General features: G+C 42.1%; 1 protein-coding gene across 2 annotated transcripts in view; it reads right to left on the bottom strand.

The window, feature by feature from the left end:
• Positions 1-16,816, bottom strand: part of SLC4A4 (solute carrier family 4 member 4) — a 490,468-nt gene that overhangs the window by 108,075 nt on the left and 365,577 nt on the right. For both annotated transcript variants that reach the window (XM_030190631.1, XM_030190632.1), the window contains exons 13-14: positions 13,008-13,141; positions 250-521 (exon numbers count right to left, since the gene is read on the bottom strand). In XM_030190631.1, the coding sequence (XP_030046491.1) occupies positions 250-521; positions 13,008-13,141 (406 nt within the window). The remainder of the gene's footprint in view (positions 1-249; positions 522-13,007; positions 13,142-16,816) is intronic.

The following is a 16,816-nucleotide window of genomic DNA, read 5'->3' on the forward strand; positions in this document are numbered from 1 at the left end:
TCTGGCTGGTTAAGTGCTGCATATCAACACTTAACCAGGCATTTCAACTCTGCCCATGGAACTCCCCCAAAATACCAATTTTCAGTTCAGTACTAACCAGTTAAGTGCCACTGAAAATTAGCGGTTTGCCCCAAGAAGACGATTTAATTGGTCAGAAGCCATTTCTGTCTGGTTAAAAATCAAATTGAATATCTACTCCTTTGCTTAAAAAAACATTTGGACTACAAAAACGAAAAGGTTAAACCTTACCTGGGTTAGGTGGTGCGCAGGCACAGCTGTATTGCGTGATGTAGTCCACTTTGAAATGGGAATTGATAGGGTAATAATCCACAAACTTAATCATCTTTTTAAAAGCGTCATAGATGAAGATGAAGCTGATCAGGGAGGAGAAGCCTTCTTCCGTAAAGCGGGTGAAGTACTTGACCAGGAAGCTAGCATCTGTGGCAACCAAAATGAGACACAGGAAGGCAGACCACAGGCCAATCCACAGGCGGAACTCCAAATAGTCAAATCCATGGTCTCTAAATAATCATTGAAGTAATTGATAAAGATCAGGTTCTAGACAATCTAGCGTCTACAGTAAAAGAGGAGTGGTCAGATAAATCATTTTGAACAATACTCTTTGAGAAATTATATGAGCTGCTCTCAACCACATAGGCATTTATGTCCTGAGAAAATCTTGTTCAAAGAAATGTACAGTAAAAGTAAAGAAATATAAATCACAAAACATTTATGTGTAAGACATGCCATTATTTGGCAATCAGACCCCTAGAGGTAGTATCACCAGATTATCGCAGAGATCAGCAATGTCAATTTGCAGCAGGTAGCCTACAAGCAGAAATGAGTGGGGATCACTTCTGCTCCACTGCCTCCTCTCCCCCCTTGTATCCTTTACATTGAGTCAGGGTGCAAGAAGGAGAGTCCACAACACATGAGACTGGGAGGAGGGGGTTTAATTTCTTTAGCCCCACAACAAAGGCTAGGGGGGAGGGGCATCTCATGTCTGCAGGGCATCGAGGTACCCTGGATGACAGGGTCCAGGACGACCTTCAATTTGGGCTGGGGACCCTTTAATTTTGCTGTAAAAAGAGGCATTTTTTTTACCATTAAAAATAATTTTCTCTCTTGAACTTTTTTTTTTTTTTAGCTAAATGGTCTTGTGAAGCTTTTTTTTTTTTGCATGCTCATTTTTTATGAACTAGTTTGCATGATTTTGCATTGCAGTAACTTCTTACTGCAAAATTTACATAAACTTTCATGTAAAGTGGACTTTGTGATTTAGGAGTCCTTTTACTAAGGGGGCCTGCACTGTGTGTTTTTGACATGTGCTGAGGCCTCCTTTTACCGCAGCGGGTAAAAATGCTATCTTTTTCTTTTCTCAAAAAGAAATGGCCGTGCGGTAAGTGAACCACTTGCCACACGGTCATTGGGGGGGGGGGGGGGGGGGGGGGGGAAACTTACTGCCACCCACTGAGGTGGTGGTAAGGGCTCCCGCGCTAACCCAGCGGTAATGTGCTACCCGATTATGGCTGGGTAACCACTGGAGCTACAAAAATAGAAATGCCACTAACTAGGGGGTGAGAACTACAAAATAATTATAATAGAATTACCTGTCAGAGAAAATATTAATCATATGTGTTGGGTGCTTACAGTTTGTTACACCTTCATGGACTCTTTTATGATCAAACATAAGGACTCATTCAGACCACATGGGAATTTCAGCTTTGAGGGGCCAGCTAGAGGCTGGTTCCTCCATCGGTGGCGAAACGATGCTGAGTCATAAACTCTTTAATCCACTGCCAGAGAAGCATATCACAGCAGGACTGCAGATGTGAAAGATCAGAGTTGATGGTTTTGCTTCTGTGTGTGTGGAGGGAATGCCCCACAGATATGGAGGGCACTGAGGAGAAGGGAAAGTCCTCCCCGTAACAGTATATTGCCCCAGAAGAACTTGAAACTCAAAGGAGAGAGAGAAATGTCAAGGAATAGTGCGAGTGAGTTTGTCACCAGTACCGCAATACTTCCTCTGATTCGACCATCAGCGATCACAATGCATGATATTTGGAATACAATGGACTCAGTTCACAAGGTTTGTCTTTTGTTTGCACAATTTTCTTCCCAACTTGTGCTAAGGTCTCAAGCTGAAGAGAAACTCTCTTGAGCAATTGAAGTTAAAGTGGATGGCTTGGAATAAGAATTAAAAGCTATGAAGAATGTCCAAACTAGTTTAATTTTGGACAAAACTGTGGTTCACTGTAAACTTGGGAATATGAAAATGCCACTAGGTGTCTAAATATTTGAGTTCAGACCTGTCCTTAAGTTTTGTCAGTATCTCCAAAGGATCTGTTTTGCAGAAATTTGAAGGAGACTGAGTTTTCCTGACTCTACAATGCTCTTTGAACAATATAGAAACATGAGGGCAGATAAGAGTCAAATGGCCCATCCAGTCTGCCCACCTAAAGCAACTACTATTTCCTCCTTTCTCTAAGAGATCCCACGTGCCTGTCCCATGCTTCCTTAAATTCAGACACAGTCCTCGTCTCCACCACTTCTACCAGGCGATTCCACGCGTCCACCACCCTTTCCATGAAAAAGTATTTCCTCGATTATCCCTGAGCCTATGACCTCTTAACTTCATCCTATGCCCTCTCATTCCAGAGTTTTCCTTCATTTGAAAGAGGCTCATCTCCTGTACATTAATGCCACACAGGTACTTAAACGTCTCTATCATATCCCCTCTCTCCCGCCTTTCTTCCAAAGTATACATATTGAGAGCCTTAAGTCTATCCCCATACACTTTATGAAAGAGACCACAGACCATTTTTGTAGCCACTCTCTGGACTGACTCCATCCTGTTTATATCTTTTTGTAGGTGCAGTCTTCAGAATTGCAAGTGGAGGGGCATAATCGAACGGGGCGCCCAAGTTTTCCTGGGGCCGAAGGGGCAGGAAATCCTGTATTATTGAAACAAGATGGGTGTCCATCTTTCGTTTCGATAATACGATCGGGGATGCCCAAATCTCAACATTTAGGTCGTCCTTAGAGATGGTCATCCCTGGTTTTCGGCGATAATGGAAACCGAGGACGCCCATCTCAGAAACGACCAAATCCAAACCCTTTGGTCGTGGGAGGAGCCTGCCAGCATTCATAGTGCACTGGTCTCCCTCACATGCCAGGACACCAACCGGGCACCCTAGGGGGCACTGCAGTGGACTTCAGAAATTGCTCCCAGGTGCATAGCTCCCTTACCTTGGGTGCTGAGCCCCCCACCCTCCCAAAAAAACCATTCCCCACAACTGTACACCACTACCATAGCCCTAAGGGGTGAAGGGGGGCACCTACTGGTGGGTACAGTGGGTTTCTGGTGGGTTTTGAAGGGCTCACATTTACCTCCACAAGTGTAACAGGTAAGGGGGATGGGCTTGGGTTTGCCTGCATGAATTGCACTGCACCCACTAAAACTGCTCCAGGGGCCTGCACCCTGCTGTCATGGATCTGGGTATGACATTTGAGGCTGGCATAGAGGCTGGCAAAAAAAAATATTTTAAGTTATTAGGGTGGGAGGGGGTTGGTGACCACTGGGGGAGTAAGGGGAGGTCATCCCCGATTCCCTCCGGTGGTCATCTGGTCAGTTCAGGCACCTTTATGAGGCTTGGGCGCAAGAAAAAATGGACCAAGTAAAGTTGCTCAAGTTCTCGTCAGGGACACCCTTCTTTTCTCCATTATCTGCCGAAAACACCCATCTCTTAAGCATGCCCCAGTCCCGCTTTCTCTACGCTGCTGACACACCCCCGGGAACTTTGGTCATCCCCATGACAGAAATCAGTTGAGGACGCCCAAAATCGGCTTTCGATTATGCTGATTTGGGCGACCCTGAGAGAAGGACACCCATCTCCCAATTTGTGTCAGAAGATGGGCGCCCTTCTCTTTCGAAAATAAGCCTGATAGTATTCTAAATGGGGCCTCAACAAGGACTTATACAAGGGCACTATCACCTCTTTTTTCCAGCAGGCCATTCCTTTTCCTATGCACCTGAGCATCCTTCTGGCTTTGTCTGTCACCTTTCTACCTGTTTGGCCACCTTGAGATCATCAGAGCAAGTGGAATTTCTGAAGCTTCATTGGATGTTACTGGTTTACAGGAGTTCTCCAGGGAGCTAGTTACTAAAAGATCTACTTTGTGTTTTTCATATTTTCTGTAGGTACAGATTCAGTAATGTGATTTTATTTTCATCACATGAATTCTGAATATTTTGGCTCAAAACTACAGATTTATCCAAATGTTTCCAGAAAAACCCAAGAAAGAAAGAAACAATTTCTTGCAATCGAGCAGGAAGGTTCTTCCTTAGGTACAAAAGTTTTCCTTAGGGAGGCCTCATATATTTTCTATGAACATCCTGAGCTGCAAACATTTATTAGATCTAAGACAACTACCTTGGTTCTATCTATGGATGCTGATTTCTGTAGAGATGTAGGACATAGACTTGAAATTCTCTGTTCTTTTTCCTGATTTATATATTTTTTTTCTGGGGATTTTTTGGGGTCTCCCTGTAACTGTGGTCTAAAAGTTTCCTTTTCTTTTTATATTAGATTTCCTTACTTTGTAGATTATTCTTCAAAAAATCTTCTAGTCAAGATGATTGTCTTGTTTGAATATATGCATAAACTCTAATAAATATAAAGTAAAAATAAAAAAAGAAAGTTAAATAAATGTGACCCTCATGGTCACAAGCAGTGGCGTACCAAGGGGGGGGGAGGCGGTGGGGGCGGTCCGCCCCGGGTGCATGCCGCTGGGGGGGGGGGGGGGGGGTGCCATGCGCCTGCCGGCTCTTCGCTTTCATGCTCCCTCTGCCCTGGAACAGGTTACTTCCTGTTCCGGGTTCCAGGGCTGAGGGAGCATGAAAACGAAGAGCCAGCAGGTGCGCGGCACCCCCCCCCCCCCCCAGCGGCGAGCACCCTGGGGGGGGGGGGGGGGGGTTCGCCGGGGGATCTGGTTTTTTTCGCCGGGGGGGGGCGTCGCACTGTTCCGGGGGGGGCGCTGCACCCGGGGGGGGGCGGGGCGCATCGGCGATCCGCCCCGGGTGTCAGCCCCCGTAGGAACGCCACTGGTCACAAGAAGTCCTACGTATTCAAGGGATAAGCTTCAGTATGCTCCCCTTTGTAATGAATTTTATGTATTAAATTAGCCTGCAGGGATACTACTTGCCTCAGCATTTGGCTAATAGTATAACAAGTAGGGAAATTTCTAGCTAATTTCCAAATTGGAAAGCCAAGAGTCCTTTTACTAAGGTGTGCCGAAAAATGGCCTGCACTAGTGTAGACACGTGTATTGGGCGCACGCAGGTCCATTTTTCAGTGTGCCTGCAAAAAAAGGGCCTTTTTTTGGCCGAAAATGGACAAAATGAAAATTGGCAATGCGGCAAAATGAAAATTGGCATGCTTCCATTTTGGGCCTGAGACCTTACCGCCACCCATTGACTTAGCAGTAAGGTCTCACGCGTTAACTGAGTGGTAATTGTCAGCGCGTACACAATGCCAATTACTGCCTGGTTAGTGCCGCACACTAGAAAATACAAAATATTTTCCGGCAGACATAGCTGACGCGCATCAAAAATGAAATTACCGCCCAGGCCACGCGGTAGCCAGGAGGTAGTTCAAAATTGACGCACATAGGATGCGTGTACATGCCTACGCAGCTTAGTAAAAGGGCCCCTAGATGAGTTCAGAGAGTTAATAATTGGGAGAGATGTAGAGGGAAACTTGTATTTTACCTCCTTTCTGCCAAACTGACTGTGTGAGTGCTGAGCTCCTAGTTAGAGTGGTCCACAGCGCTGACTTAGGCCCAGGACACAGTAGAGGGAGGATTTAAAAGTTTTTTGTTTCTTTTTTCATTCTTTCACTTTGTAAGACAAGTACAAAGGGAAACTGTACAGTGTACATGTAGGAAAAACTGGGGGAGAGGACCAGCAATCTGAAGAGATTTGGGAGCTGAAGGCCTATGACAGCTGGAGGAGAGGGCTTGCAGCAGGTTGCTAATGGACCTATAACCAATGAAAGTTCTGGAGGAGTGGACATCCAGCAAGATTCTTGTGTTAAGAAAATCTTGGCAGTTAATATTTTTAGAAGACTGCCAAATGAGTCCCCCTGAGTTCAGGGAACCCATCAGTTGTGACTGTGCTGTAAGTACTTTCAGACCCCCAAAACAAGCAGAGGTCCTCTAGAGTATTGCCAAAAGATGGTGAGGAGTATTTGAAGGAGCAGAGCCTTGATCTAAGAAGATGAGAAGAAATGAACTTCAAGAACCCAGTGTCTATTGATTGCTTTGGCGTTTTAAAATTTAACAGATGAATTGTTTGCCTATTGATTGAGCCCTTAAGCCATATTTTTGGCCAAAGTTACTGAAGTGACTTTCTTGAATATATCACCTGAGTGAAAAGCTAGAAAATATTGTTTGTATAAGTGAGTCATCTATGAAATAGGAACTTGAAGATTTTCTCCCTACCTTCAAGATTCACAAAACCAGAGGTAAGAAGCTTTCACCCCTGTGCCCCTATAGTGCCCCACACACAATGGTCTGCTACTTAAGATTTACCTGTTAGAAATTCCAGCAAATTATTTAAATTTTACTAATACTCACAACTACTCTTTAGGAATATGCATTAGTTTAGGTATTCCTACTCCCTTAGCAACTTCAAATAACTAAGGGGGTCTTTTACAAAGGTACAGTAGTGTTTTTAGTGCATGCTAAACACTAGAGACACCCATAGGAATATATAGGTGTCTCTAGCGTTTAGTGTACGTTTATTTTGTGTGCACTAAAAACGTAAGCACGCCTTTATAAAAGGCCCACTAAATAACTTACCAATTCTAAGATGCAGATGGCAGTCCAGCAGCACATTGGGAGCTATCCAGTCTTTTTTGCACTGAATGCCACATGTATGATGATCTCTTATTTGGAGAGAGACTGTACAAAGAGCTCCTGGCTTTTACTCTCTAATTCCCCAACTGATTAACAGACTTGGAGGAGTCAAAGCAGATACAGAAACCTTCAAGGATATTGTAAGCCGTATTAAACCTGCCATGTGTGAGAAAGCGCAAGGTACAAATGTAATAAATAAATATAGTACAAAAGTCCCACCTCCAATCCGACAGCCTCTGTGCTGCCTTGGAAAGCAAAACCCTACCTTTGGTATGGCATAAAGTGATTTTGTAATCAAGATTTGTTCTCCAGGGAATGCAATATCCCCTTGCACGAGGAGGGAAGGGTAGAACGGCCAATTCAGTTGGTGATTCAATCATTAGGCATGTAGATAGGAGCTGGTAGGGTAGGTGGAGAGGATACAGCTGCCTTGATACATGTGGATACCAAGAACATAAGTGAAGAGGTGGTTCTGGAAAGCTTTTAGGTAGAAAGTTTAAATCCAGAATATCTAAGGTAGAATTTTCAGAAATGCTCAATTTCCCATGCAGGCCTGAAGCTTCTGGAGTTTCAATGCATGGATGAGACAAAAGTGCGGGAAGAAAGGATTTGTATTTGTTAGGAAATGGCCAACATTCTGGGGAAGGGGGAGCCTATTCCAAAAGGATGAGCTTCACTTTAACCATGGTACAATCAGGCTTTTGGCAGTAAAATTTAAAACATAAAGAAGTTTTTAAATGAGAACCTGGGGGAAAGTAGACAGTTACACAGGAGCACATGTTTTGGAGTAACTGGCCAAATGCAGAAATTAGAATACCCCAATAGAAAAGTTATGATGAAAGCTGATGTAGCTTGAGTATTCATATGGGATAGAAATAAGTGATTCTAAATAAACCCTTAATCAACTGCTATGCAAGCTGTAAACACAAATAAAGATCATTCTTTAAATTGCTGTCTGCAAAAATGTAGATATAATAGGCATCTGAGACCTGATGGAAGGGGGATAACCAACTGGATACAGTGATGGAATGACAGGACGGATCAAATTGGTGGAGAGGTGGTGTTATATATTGAGAACAGGGTCAAACAGTATAAAAGCCCTGCAGGAAACAAAATGCAATGTGGATTCTTTATGAATGGAAATTCCATGTGTGAAGGGGAGGAATACACAGTACTGGTGGGGTTATTCTACCATCCACCCAGACAATATGAAGAGACAGCTAACAGAATTTAGGAGGGCTAGCAAATGTGGCAACAAAATAGCAATGGCAAATTTCAGTACTCCAATACTGATTGGGTACATATCTCATCAGGACATGGAAAGAAAACAAAGTTTCTAGATGCAATGAATGTCTACCTCATAGAGCAGCTGGTCCAGGATCTAACCAGAGAGGAAAGTACTTTAGATCTGGTCCTTACTGGGATAATAGCGGTGGGGCTGCCGGCAAACGTGACCACAATGCAATCAAATTTATCATCACTTGACGTGGCAACTCTTGATTGAGCAGCTGATGATTGGACAGTTATTTATATGGCTGCCAGGTCTTCCCTGCTGTTCTGTCAGAAGTTTAACAGTGGAGTGACTACCCTCCATCGAGTCAGAGTTAGCATTGAAAGTTTTGTTTATTGGGCACTGTTCTATTTCGTTTGTGTCACTGAAGGTTTTTGTTTTTCAGAATGAACTTGGCTAAGTGTGGTTTCCTGAAGAAGCTGAAGCGAAACAGGTCTGTAGGGACCGCACAAGTCTAAGCCAGTCTGCTGGGGTGGAACCACTGATCACACAAACTGCACTACCCAGATAAGTCTCTAACTTTGATATTTTTTGTGCGTTACTGTTAGCACTGGATGTAATGTTGAATAGTGACTGTGAGGTGCAGTTGCAAAATACAACATAATATAAAAATTAAAAATTTAAAGTATAAAAAAACTTTTGCTTTACATAAAAATATTTTTTGGTCAATATAAGGTTTCTAGGAGGTTTTTGATCTATGGATTTGCGTTACAAGACGTATGAGGAGAGACTTGCTGACCTGAACATGTATACCCTGGAGGAAAGGAGAAACAGTGGTGATATGATACAGACGTTCAAATATTTGAAAGGTATTAATCTGCAAACGAACCTTTTCCAGAGATACGAAAGCGGTAGAACGAGAGGACATGAAATGAGATTGAAGGGGGGCAGACTCAAGAAAAATGTCAGGAAGTATTTCTTCACAGAGAGAGTGGTGGATGCTTGGAATGCCCTCCCACGGGAGGTGGTGGAGATGAAAACAGTAACAGAATTCAAACATGCGTGGGCTAAACATAAAGGAATCCTGTTCAGAAGGAATGGATCCTCAGGAGCTTAACCGAGATTGGATAGCAGAGCCGGTAGTGGGAGGCGGGGCTGGAGGTTGGGAGGCGGGGATAGTGCTGGGCAGACTTATACGGTCTGTGCCAGAGCCGGTGGTGGGAGGCAGGACTGGAGGTTGGGAGGCAGGGATAGTGCTGGGCAGACTTATACGGTCTGTGCCCTGAACAGCACAGGTACAAATCAAAGTAGGGTATACACAAAAAGTAGCACACATGAGTTGTCTTGTTGGGCAGACTGGATGGACCGTGCAGGTCTTTTTTCTGCCGTCATCTACTATGTTACTATGATTACTTATTGTACTGTGGGCAAAAGAACCGCTAAAAAGTGCGGTGTTTTCATTTGATTGCCGCAGCTTTATGAGACCTTTTTCCCACCTTGAAACGTTAGTTCTTCACTGGTTTTGTTTGGAGTAGTATCAGTGAAATAAAGACACAAAAGAAATCTGCTGCTATAGCACTTTATTTTAAAAAGGGTCTATGATAAAATGGGAAAATTTGTTAAAAAAAAAATTAAAGGCGCGATTGCCAGGGTCAAAAAATCTTCATGAAGGCTTTTCTACAAAATATTTGGAGGTGCTTTCATTATTGTTGATTGCTTTCAATATTTATGAATCCTAGGTAGTCTGCAGAATTTCATGAGTTTTTGACATGTGGAAGGTTTTTTATATGCATCCTGCTGGATATTTTTTTATATGCACCCTGCTAGATATTTTGAGCAATTGCCCTGAATACCTATGATAGAATTAGGACAAAATATGGCCATGATGGGCTTCAAATGTTTATATATGATTTTTGGTGTTGTAAATTTATTTATTGGCTCACTTTTATATTCCTGCTTTTTCACTGGATAATTATTTTAAAAGGCTACCCAGGTAAAATATATTCTATACATCAAAAAAAGATCAAAAGAAGGCCAAACAACAACCAGCATAGTTTAATGGTAGAGTAGAAGAGGTGGTAAAAGCCAGAAGAGCATCTTTCAAAATACAGAAAGCAGACCCTACTGAAAAAAAAACAGACATGAGCACAAGCATTAGCAAGTTAGATGTAAAAAAAAAAGTACTATGGCAGATCATGAAAGACTTTGAAAGAAGTTTGCTGTAGATGCAAGAATTTATATTAGACAATTTTTCAAATACATATGAAACAGAAAGCACACGAGGGAGTGCGTACGACCACCAGGGTTAAAAAAAAAAAGAAAGAAAGTGCTCAGAGAATAACAGTGGAAATATTAGGGGCGTCTTTTACTAAGCCACACCAGTGATTCCCATGTGGCAAATAAGAGGAAGCCCATAGGAATTGAATGGGCTTCTCATTTGCCACACCAGGAATCACTACCACAGCTTAGTAAAAGAGGCCCTAAATGATTTATTTGCCTTGGCCTTTATTTAAGAGGATGGGGGGGCGGGTTATACCAACACTAGAAACCTTCATTGAAGGTGGTAATTTGGAGCAACTAAAACAAATCACTGTAAAGTCTACAAAAAGATAATAAAAGAAATTGACAAACATGACAAATCACTAGCACCAGATGGTATTCACCCCAGGGTACTGGAAGAGCTCAAACATGAAATTGCTAACTTGTTACTAGTAATACGTAACCTTCATTCAAAATGACCATGATGAATGAGAATTGGAGGATGGCCAATACAGTGCCTTTTTTTTCTAGCAAAAAAAAGGTACATTTACATGCTAGGCAATCTTTAAGGGATGGGGTGACTACTGAGGTACTTTCACCCAAAATAGCCACACCTCCTGGAACCAGAACTAAGTCTATGAAAAGGCATCATTGTAAATATTACAACAAGCCTTAGAACATACCATTTATTGGAAAAAGAGCTGGTCTGCTACAAATCATTTTACAAAAACTGCAAGCTAAGAAAATATGGATAAAGCTACACCAAATATAGAATACGGGCTAGATTCTGTAAATGGCGCCCAAAGTTAGTTGTCAAAATGATGCCTGCTAAGTTAGTATTCTGTAAAGGTCACTCTATAAAGGAGGGGAATCCTTTATAGAATACTAGTTTAACGCACATTTCATGCCTAACTTTGCGCGTGAGCACTTAACGCTTGCCAAAAGTTGGCGTAAATGCTGGCGCCCAACTAATGGCAGTTAGGTGTACAAATCCAGGTATTCTATAATATTGCACCAAAATTCTGGTAACACCCCTGACCCGCCCATGCCCCTCCCATGGCCAAATCCCCTTTGGAGTCACACACTATGAAATGTAGGCATGAATTTATAGAATAGGGCAGATCTGCACATAACTCCTAATTACTGTCAATTAAGTGCTTAACACCAATAATTGATTTTTAGTACCTAACTTACTAAGTAGTTTGCACACGGATCTGGGATCCGCGCCCAAATTTGGGGTGACCTATATATAATCTGGGGATAAATTAGCACTTATTTGAACTAAAAATGTGCAGACAAATATTGAGCTAGAAACCCCAAGACGCTAGACTCTGCCTACAGTACTGAAGAAACAGAAACAGAAATGCATTCTTCCTGTAGTACAGGAAATACACAATTATCAGTGATGTCGCATATTCAGATATCCAAAGCCGACATATTCAAATCACTAAACTACAATAAAAGGATTTTTTTCCTACCTTTATTGCCCATGGATAGCACGGTGTGCTGCCACGCCAGGAGTGGACGAGAGAAAAGGGAAGTGGACAAAGTCATAACACTAGATAGGAAGTATCCTATCTAGTCTTATGACGGTCTATTTTCACTTTTCCAACTTTTAACACACTCTTCCATTAATAGTAATGCTAAGATAGCTCAGAGAGGTTCTGGCAGGTCCGCTGAAGAACATGTTCAATAGATCCTTAGAGACTGGAGTGGATCTGCAGGACTGACAAAGGGTTGTCATGGTCCCTCTTCACAAAAGTAGGAACAGAGAGGAAGTTGAAAACTATAGGTTAGTAAGCCGCACCTCAGTGCATGGAATATTCTGATGGTATGGCATGGCATAATTTTAAGACTGGTTCAATCTCTACTGGCAAAATTCTAGCTATAAATCTAATTAGGCTTTCATCAAATCTCTCTGACCCATCTTCAGCAGTATACATGCAACACCAAAATAAGTGAATATCATCACAGAAAATACTATCCCTATATTCCTGCATGAAATAAAGAATGAACCTGATTGTTTGGCAAAACTATCAAAGTATGTCCACACATATCAGAAGCTCTAATTAATTAGGGGCGGGACTACATGTGTACAGCATGCGCCAAATCTGCACCTTCGTCCGGCTAGAGGGTGAGCCAGGCAGTAATTCTGAATTTGGCATGCGCTGAATCCCACGGTAGAAAATATTTTTTTATTTTCTACCGCGGGCTGCTTACCCGGCGGTAAACAGAAATTGACGCATGCTGCATGTTTACTGCGCAGGTAGCGCATGAGACCTTACCACTAGATCAATGGGTGGCGGTAAGGTCTCAGGCCAAAATTGGACGCATGCTGGTTTCAATTTTAGCGCACATCCATTTGCAAGCCCCTTAAAAAAAAAAGTCCCCTTTTCCTAGACGCGGTAAAAAAAATGGCCCAGCACGTGGCCAAAAGACGCACTTGCACTACCGCAGGCCGCTTTTTACCACAGCTTAGTAAAAGGACCCCTTAGTTCACAAAAGTGGAGTAGAGACTATTTCCCTTTTTCAGTCCTTGGTGCTCTCTTTCTCACTGGCTCATTTTTATATAACGTTAACACACACTCCAGCAGCTCACCTGCTGAAATTAAATAAGAGTCTTTCGAAAACCAGGACAGGGCCTGTGCTGCTCAGAATGGTGAGTGGTTGGCCAGCAAAAAGGCAAAAAATAGCTCCAGAGACAGCTGTACCCAGAAAACTCTCCAACACACCCTAAAACAAAAAAAAAAGGATAGCAATTTTTTAATAAGATTTTTCAATGTATCAAGAATTGTATTGAAATGTAAAGATACTAGTAAACAGAGAATTTAAATCCACAAATAAAACAAAGTCAGATGCACTGTAACCAGTATCAATAGTCCACTAAAGTCAAATACAAATTAATTTATACAGGAAAAGGGCAGATGAAGTCACAAAGTTCAATGAACCAATACTGTCAAAGAACAGTTGTCACTATTCCTTTTGTTGTTAAGAATAAGGTTATTCCCCCATTTGAGCAATTCAATAGTATAGAAAATTAATATCAATCATACATGTCAAATTCAGGTTTTTATGATATATATAGCCTTGAAATAATAATAAACATTTTCATCATGAAAGGCACATTATTATGGTATGTTTTAAAAATCCTACTCAAGCAACTTTGTCATGACTTAAAGATAAGTTTTCCAGTAGTTAAGTGTCTATCCCCCCCTGTTTACAAAGCTGCCGCATGGCATTGCCGACACAGCCCATTCAAAGTGGGCCTGATGCTGACTCTGCCCCCCCTCCACCTCCTGCGCATGCTCAATTCAATTGGCACCAACGAGCATACATGCATGGGGATGCTGGTTGAACTGAGCATGCATGGTGGTGGTGGTGGGGGGGGGGGGGGAGGGACAGTGCTAGTGATGGTGGCTGGATATGTGCTGGTGACTGGCACGAGGACGAGACTTCTTCTGGTGCGGGGGACTCCAGAAGATTCTTCAGCTGGTGGGGCCTGTAGATCAATGCCAACCAAGGTATTTATCTTTACGGGGGGAGGGAGACAGAAAGTAAATGCGTGGGTCATGCCCACCCAGTCCATCCCCCAGTCCCACCCAAAAATTGAGGTCTGGGTATGCTACTGATCCTCTGGCTCGGCCTTAACTAAATAGAATTATAACATGAAAACCACTAAACACAAAGGTACACAGGACACAATTATGGCCAGCAAAAATAGCTATATTTAAAAGGTACTACTGGAGCAGATCTGAAGTTAGAAAAATAAACATAGGCCTCTTTGAAAGGAGAAACAGTATTTTGGTTGGCTTTAACATGCAATATCAGTGGTTAAGTTTAGAGCAGTTTTAATGGCCCATGTAATTGATCCATGGCGATGCTAGTGATCTATGATAAGTGATCACATCTAGGCATAAGTGAAGCTGTTATACTAGTGCTCAATCAGATGATACTTTGACATCAGCCTTACAACTGTGCTACTGATCAGACCCCTAGCTCTGCACTGCAGGTTAATGCCACAGCTAGTATCCAGATAAATCACTAAGGACAAAAGCACAGAGGAAAACTGGAAATAAGCAAAATAAGCACATACTAATTTTCTATTGGAGTTCTTACAATCAATGACACAAATACACCTTTCGGGACAGAGTGAGGGAAAAGCAAGGGCACATCTGCTGGGCTCCATCAATTTGCAAAGGGTCCAAGTCTCTATCAAAGAAGTCTCTCTTGTGAAAACTGGGTAAGCCTTGTGAGGATCAGCTCCACACTCTTATTTCATAATCCTAAGAAGATCAAGACTCAAAATGAAGCCCAGTTGATATAACTCCCACCTGCGACCACCTTCCTCATAGCTACTGCTACTGCTTCCAGAATGCTTAAGAATAGCCATACTGGGTCAGACCAATGGTCCATCTACCTCAGTATCCGGCTTCCAACAGTGGCCAATCCAGGTCAAAAGAACCTGGCATAAAATCAATTAATAGCAACATTCCATGCTACCAATCCCAGGGCAAGCAGTGGCTTCCCCCATGTCCATCTCAATAAAATACTATGGACTTTTCCTCCAGGAACGTGTCCAAATCTTTTTTAAACCTAGATATGCTAACCGTTGTTACCATATCCTCCGGCAAAGAGTTACAGAGCTTAACTATTCGTTGAGTGAAAAAATATTTCCTTCTATTTGTTTTAAAAGTATTTCTATGTAATTTCATTGAGTATCCCCTGATCTTTGTACTTTTTGAAAGAGTGAAAAAATGGATTCACTTTGACTCATTCTACACCATTCAGGATTTTATAGACCTCAATCATATCCCCCTTCAGCTGTCTCTTTTCCAAGCTGAAGAGCCCTAACCTCTTTAGCCTCTCCTCATACAGGAGGAGTTCCATCCCCTTTATTATTTTGGTCAATCTTCTTTGAACCTTTTCTAATTCCGCTATATCTATTTTGAGATAAGGCGACCAGAACTGAACCCAATGCTAAAGGTGAGGTTGCACCATGGAGTGATACAAAGGCATTATAATATTCTTGGTTTTATTTTGTATCCCTTTCCTAATAATAACTAGCATCCTGTTTACTTTTTTGACCGCCGCCACGCACTGGGCAGAAGATTTCAGCGTATTGTCTACAATCACATCTAGATCTTTTTCCTGAGTGCTGACTCCTAAGGTGGACCCTAGCATCAGATAACTATGATTCAGATTATTCTTCTCAATATGCATCACTTTGCATTTGTCACATTAAATTTCATCTGTCAGTTGGATGCCCAGTCTTCCAATTTCCTAAGGTCTTCCTGCAATTTTTCACAATCTACATGTTTTGACAACTTTGAATAGTAGTCACTTGCAAAATTAATCACCTTATTCATCGTTCCATTTTCCAGATCATTTATAAATATATTAAACAGCACCGGTCCCAGTACAAATCCCTGCGACCCTCCCTCCACTGAGAAAAATGGCCATTTAACCCTATCCTCTGTTTTCTGTCCAATAACCAACTCCTAATCCACAGAAGAACATTGTCTCCTATCCCATTACTTTCAATTTTCTCAGGAGTCTCTCATGAGGGACTTTGTCCAAAGCTTTCTGAAAATCCAGATACACTACATCAACCGGCTCACCTTTATCCACATGTTTATTTACACCTTCAAAGAAATGAAACAAATTGGTGAGGCATGTTTTTCTACCTGTTCCATAATTTTATTCTTTATAATAGTTTCCACTATTTTGCCTGGCATTGAAGTCAGGCTTACCAGTCTGTAATTTCTGGATCACCCCTGAAACCCTTTTTAAAACTGGCATTACACTGGCTACCCTCCAATCTTCAGGTACTATAGATGATTTTAACTACAGGTTACAGATCACTAAGAACAGATCAGCAATTTCATGTTTGAGTTCTTTCAAAACCCTGGGGTGTATGCCATCTGGAGATTTATCATTGAGATTTCTTTCAGTTCCACCGCATTGTCACCCTTGCAAACCATTTCCGGTACAGGTAGATATCTACATCTTCTTCCATAAAGACTGAAGCAAAGAACTCATTTAATCTCTCTGCTATGGCCTTGTCCTCCCTGAGTGCCCCCCTTTGCTTCTTCATGATCTAATGGTCCCACGGATTCCCTAACAGGCTTTCTGTTTCTGATGTACCTGAAAAAGGTGTTACTATGAGTTTTTGTCTCCACGGCAAGTTGTTCTTCATATTCTCTTTTAGCCTTCTTTACCAGTGCTTTGCATCTATCTTGACACTACTTATGTTGCTTCTTTATTCAGATCCTTTTTCCATTCTTTGAAGGATGCTCTAATAGCCTCTTTCAATTCACCTTTTAAGCACACCGGCTATCGTTTACTCTTCTTTCCACCTTTGTTAATACATGGAATACATCTGGTCTGGGATTCCACAATGGTATTTTT

Source organism: Microcaecilia unicolor, chromosome 2, assembly GCF_901765095.1.
Source record: "Microcaecilia unicolor chromosome 2, aMicUni1.1, whole genome shotgun sequence".
NCBI classification, from domain to species: Eukaryota; Metazoa; Chordata; class Amphibia; order Gymnophiona; family Siphonopidae; genus Microcaecilia; species Microcaecilia unicolor.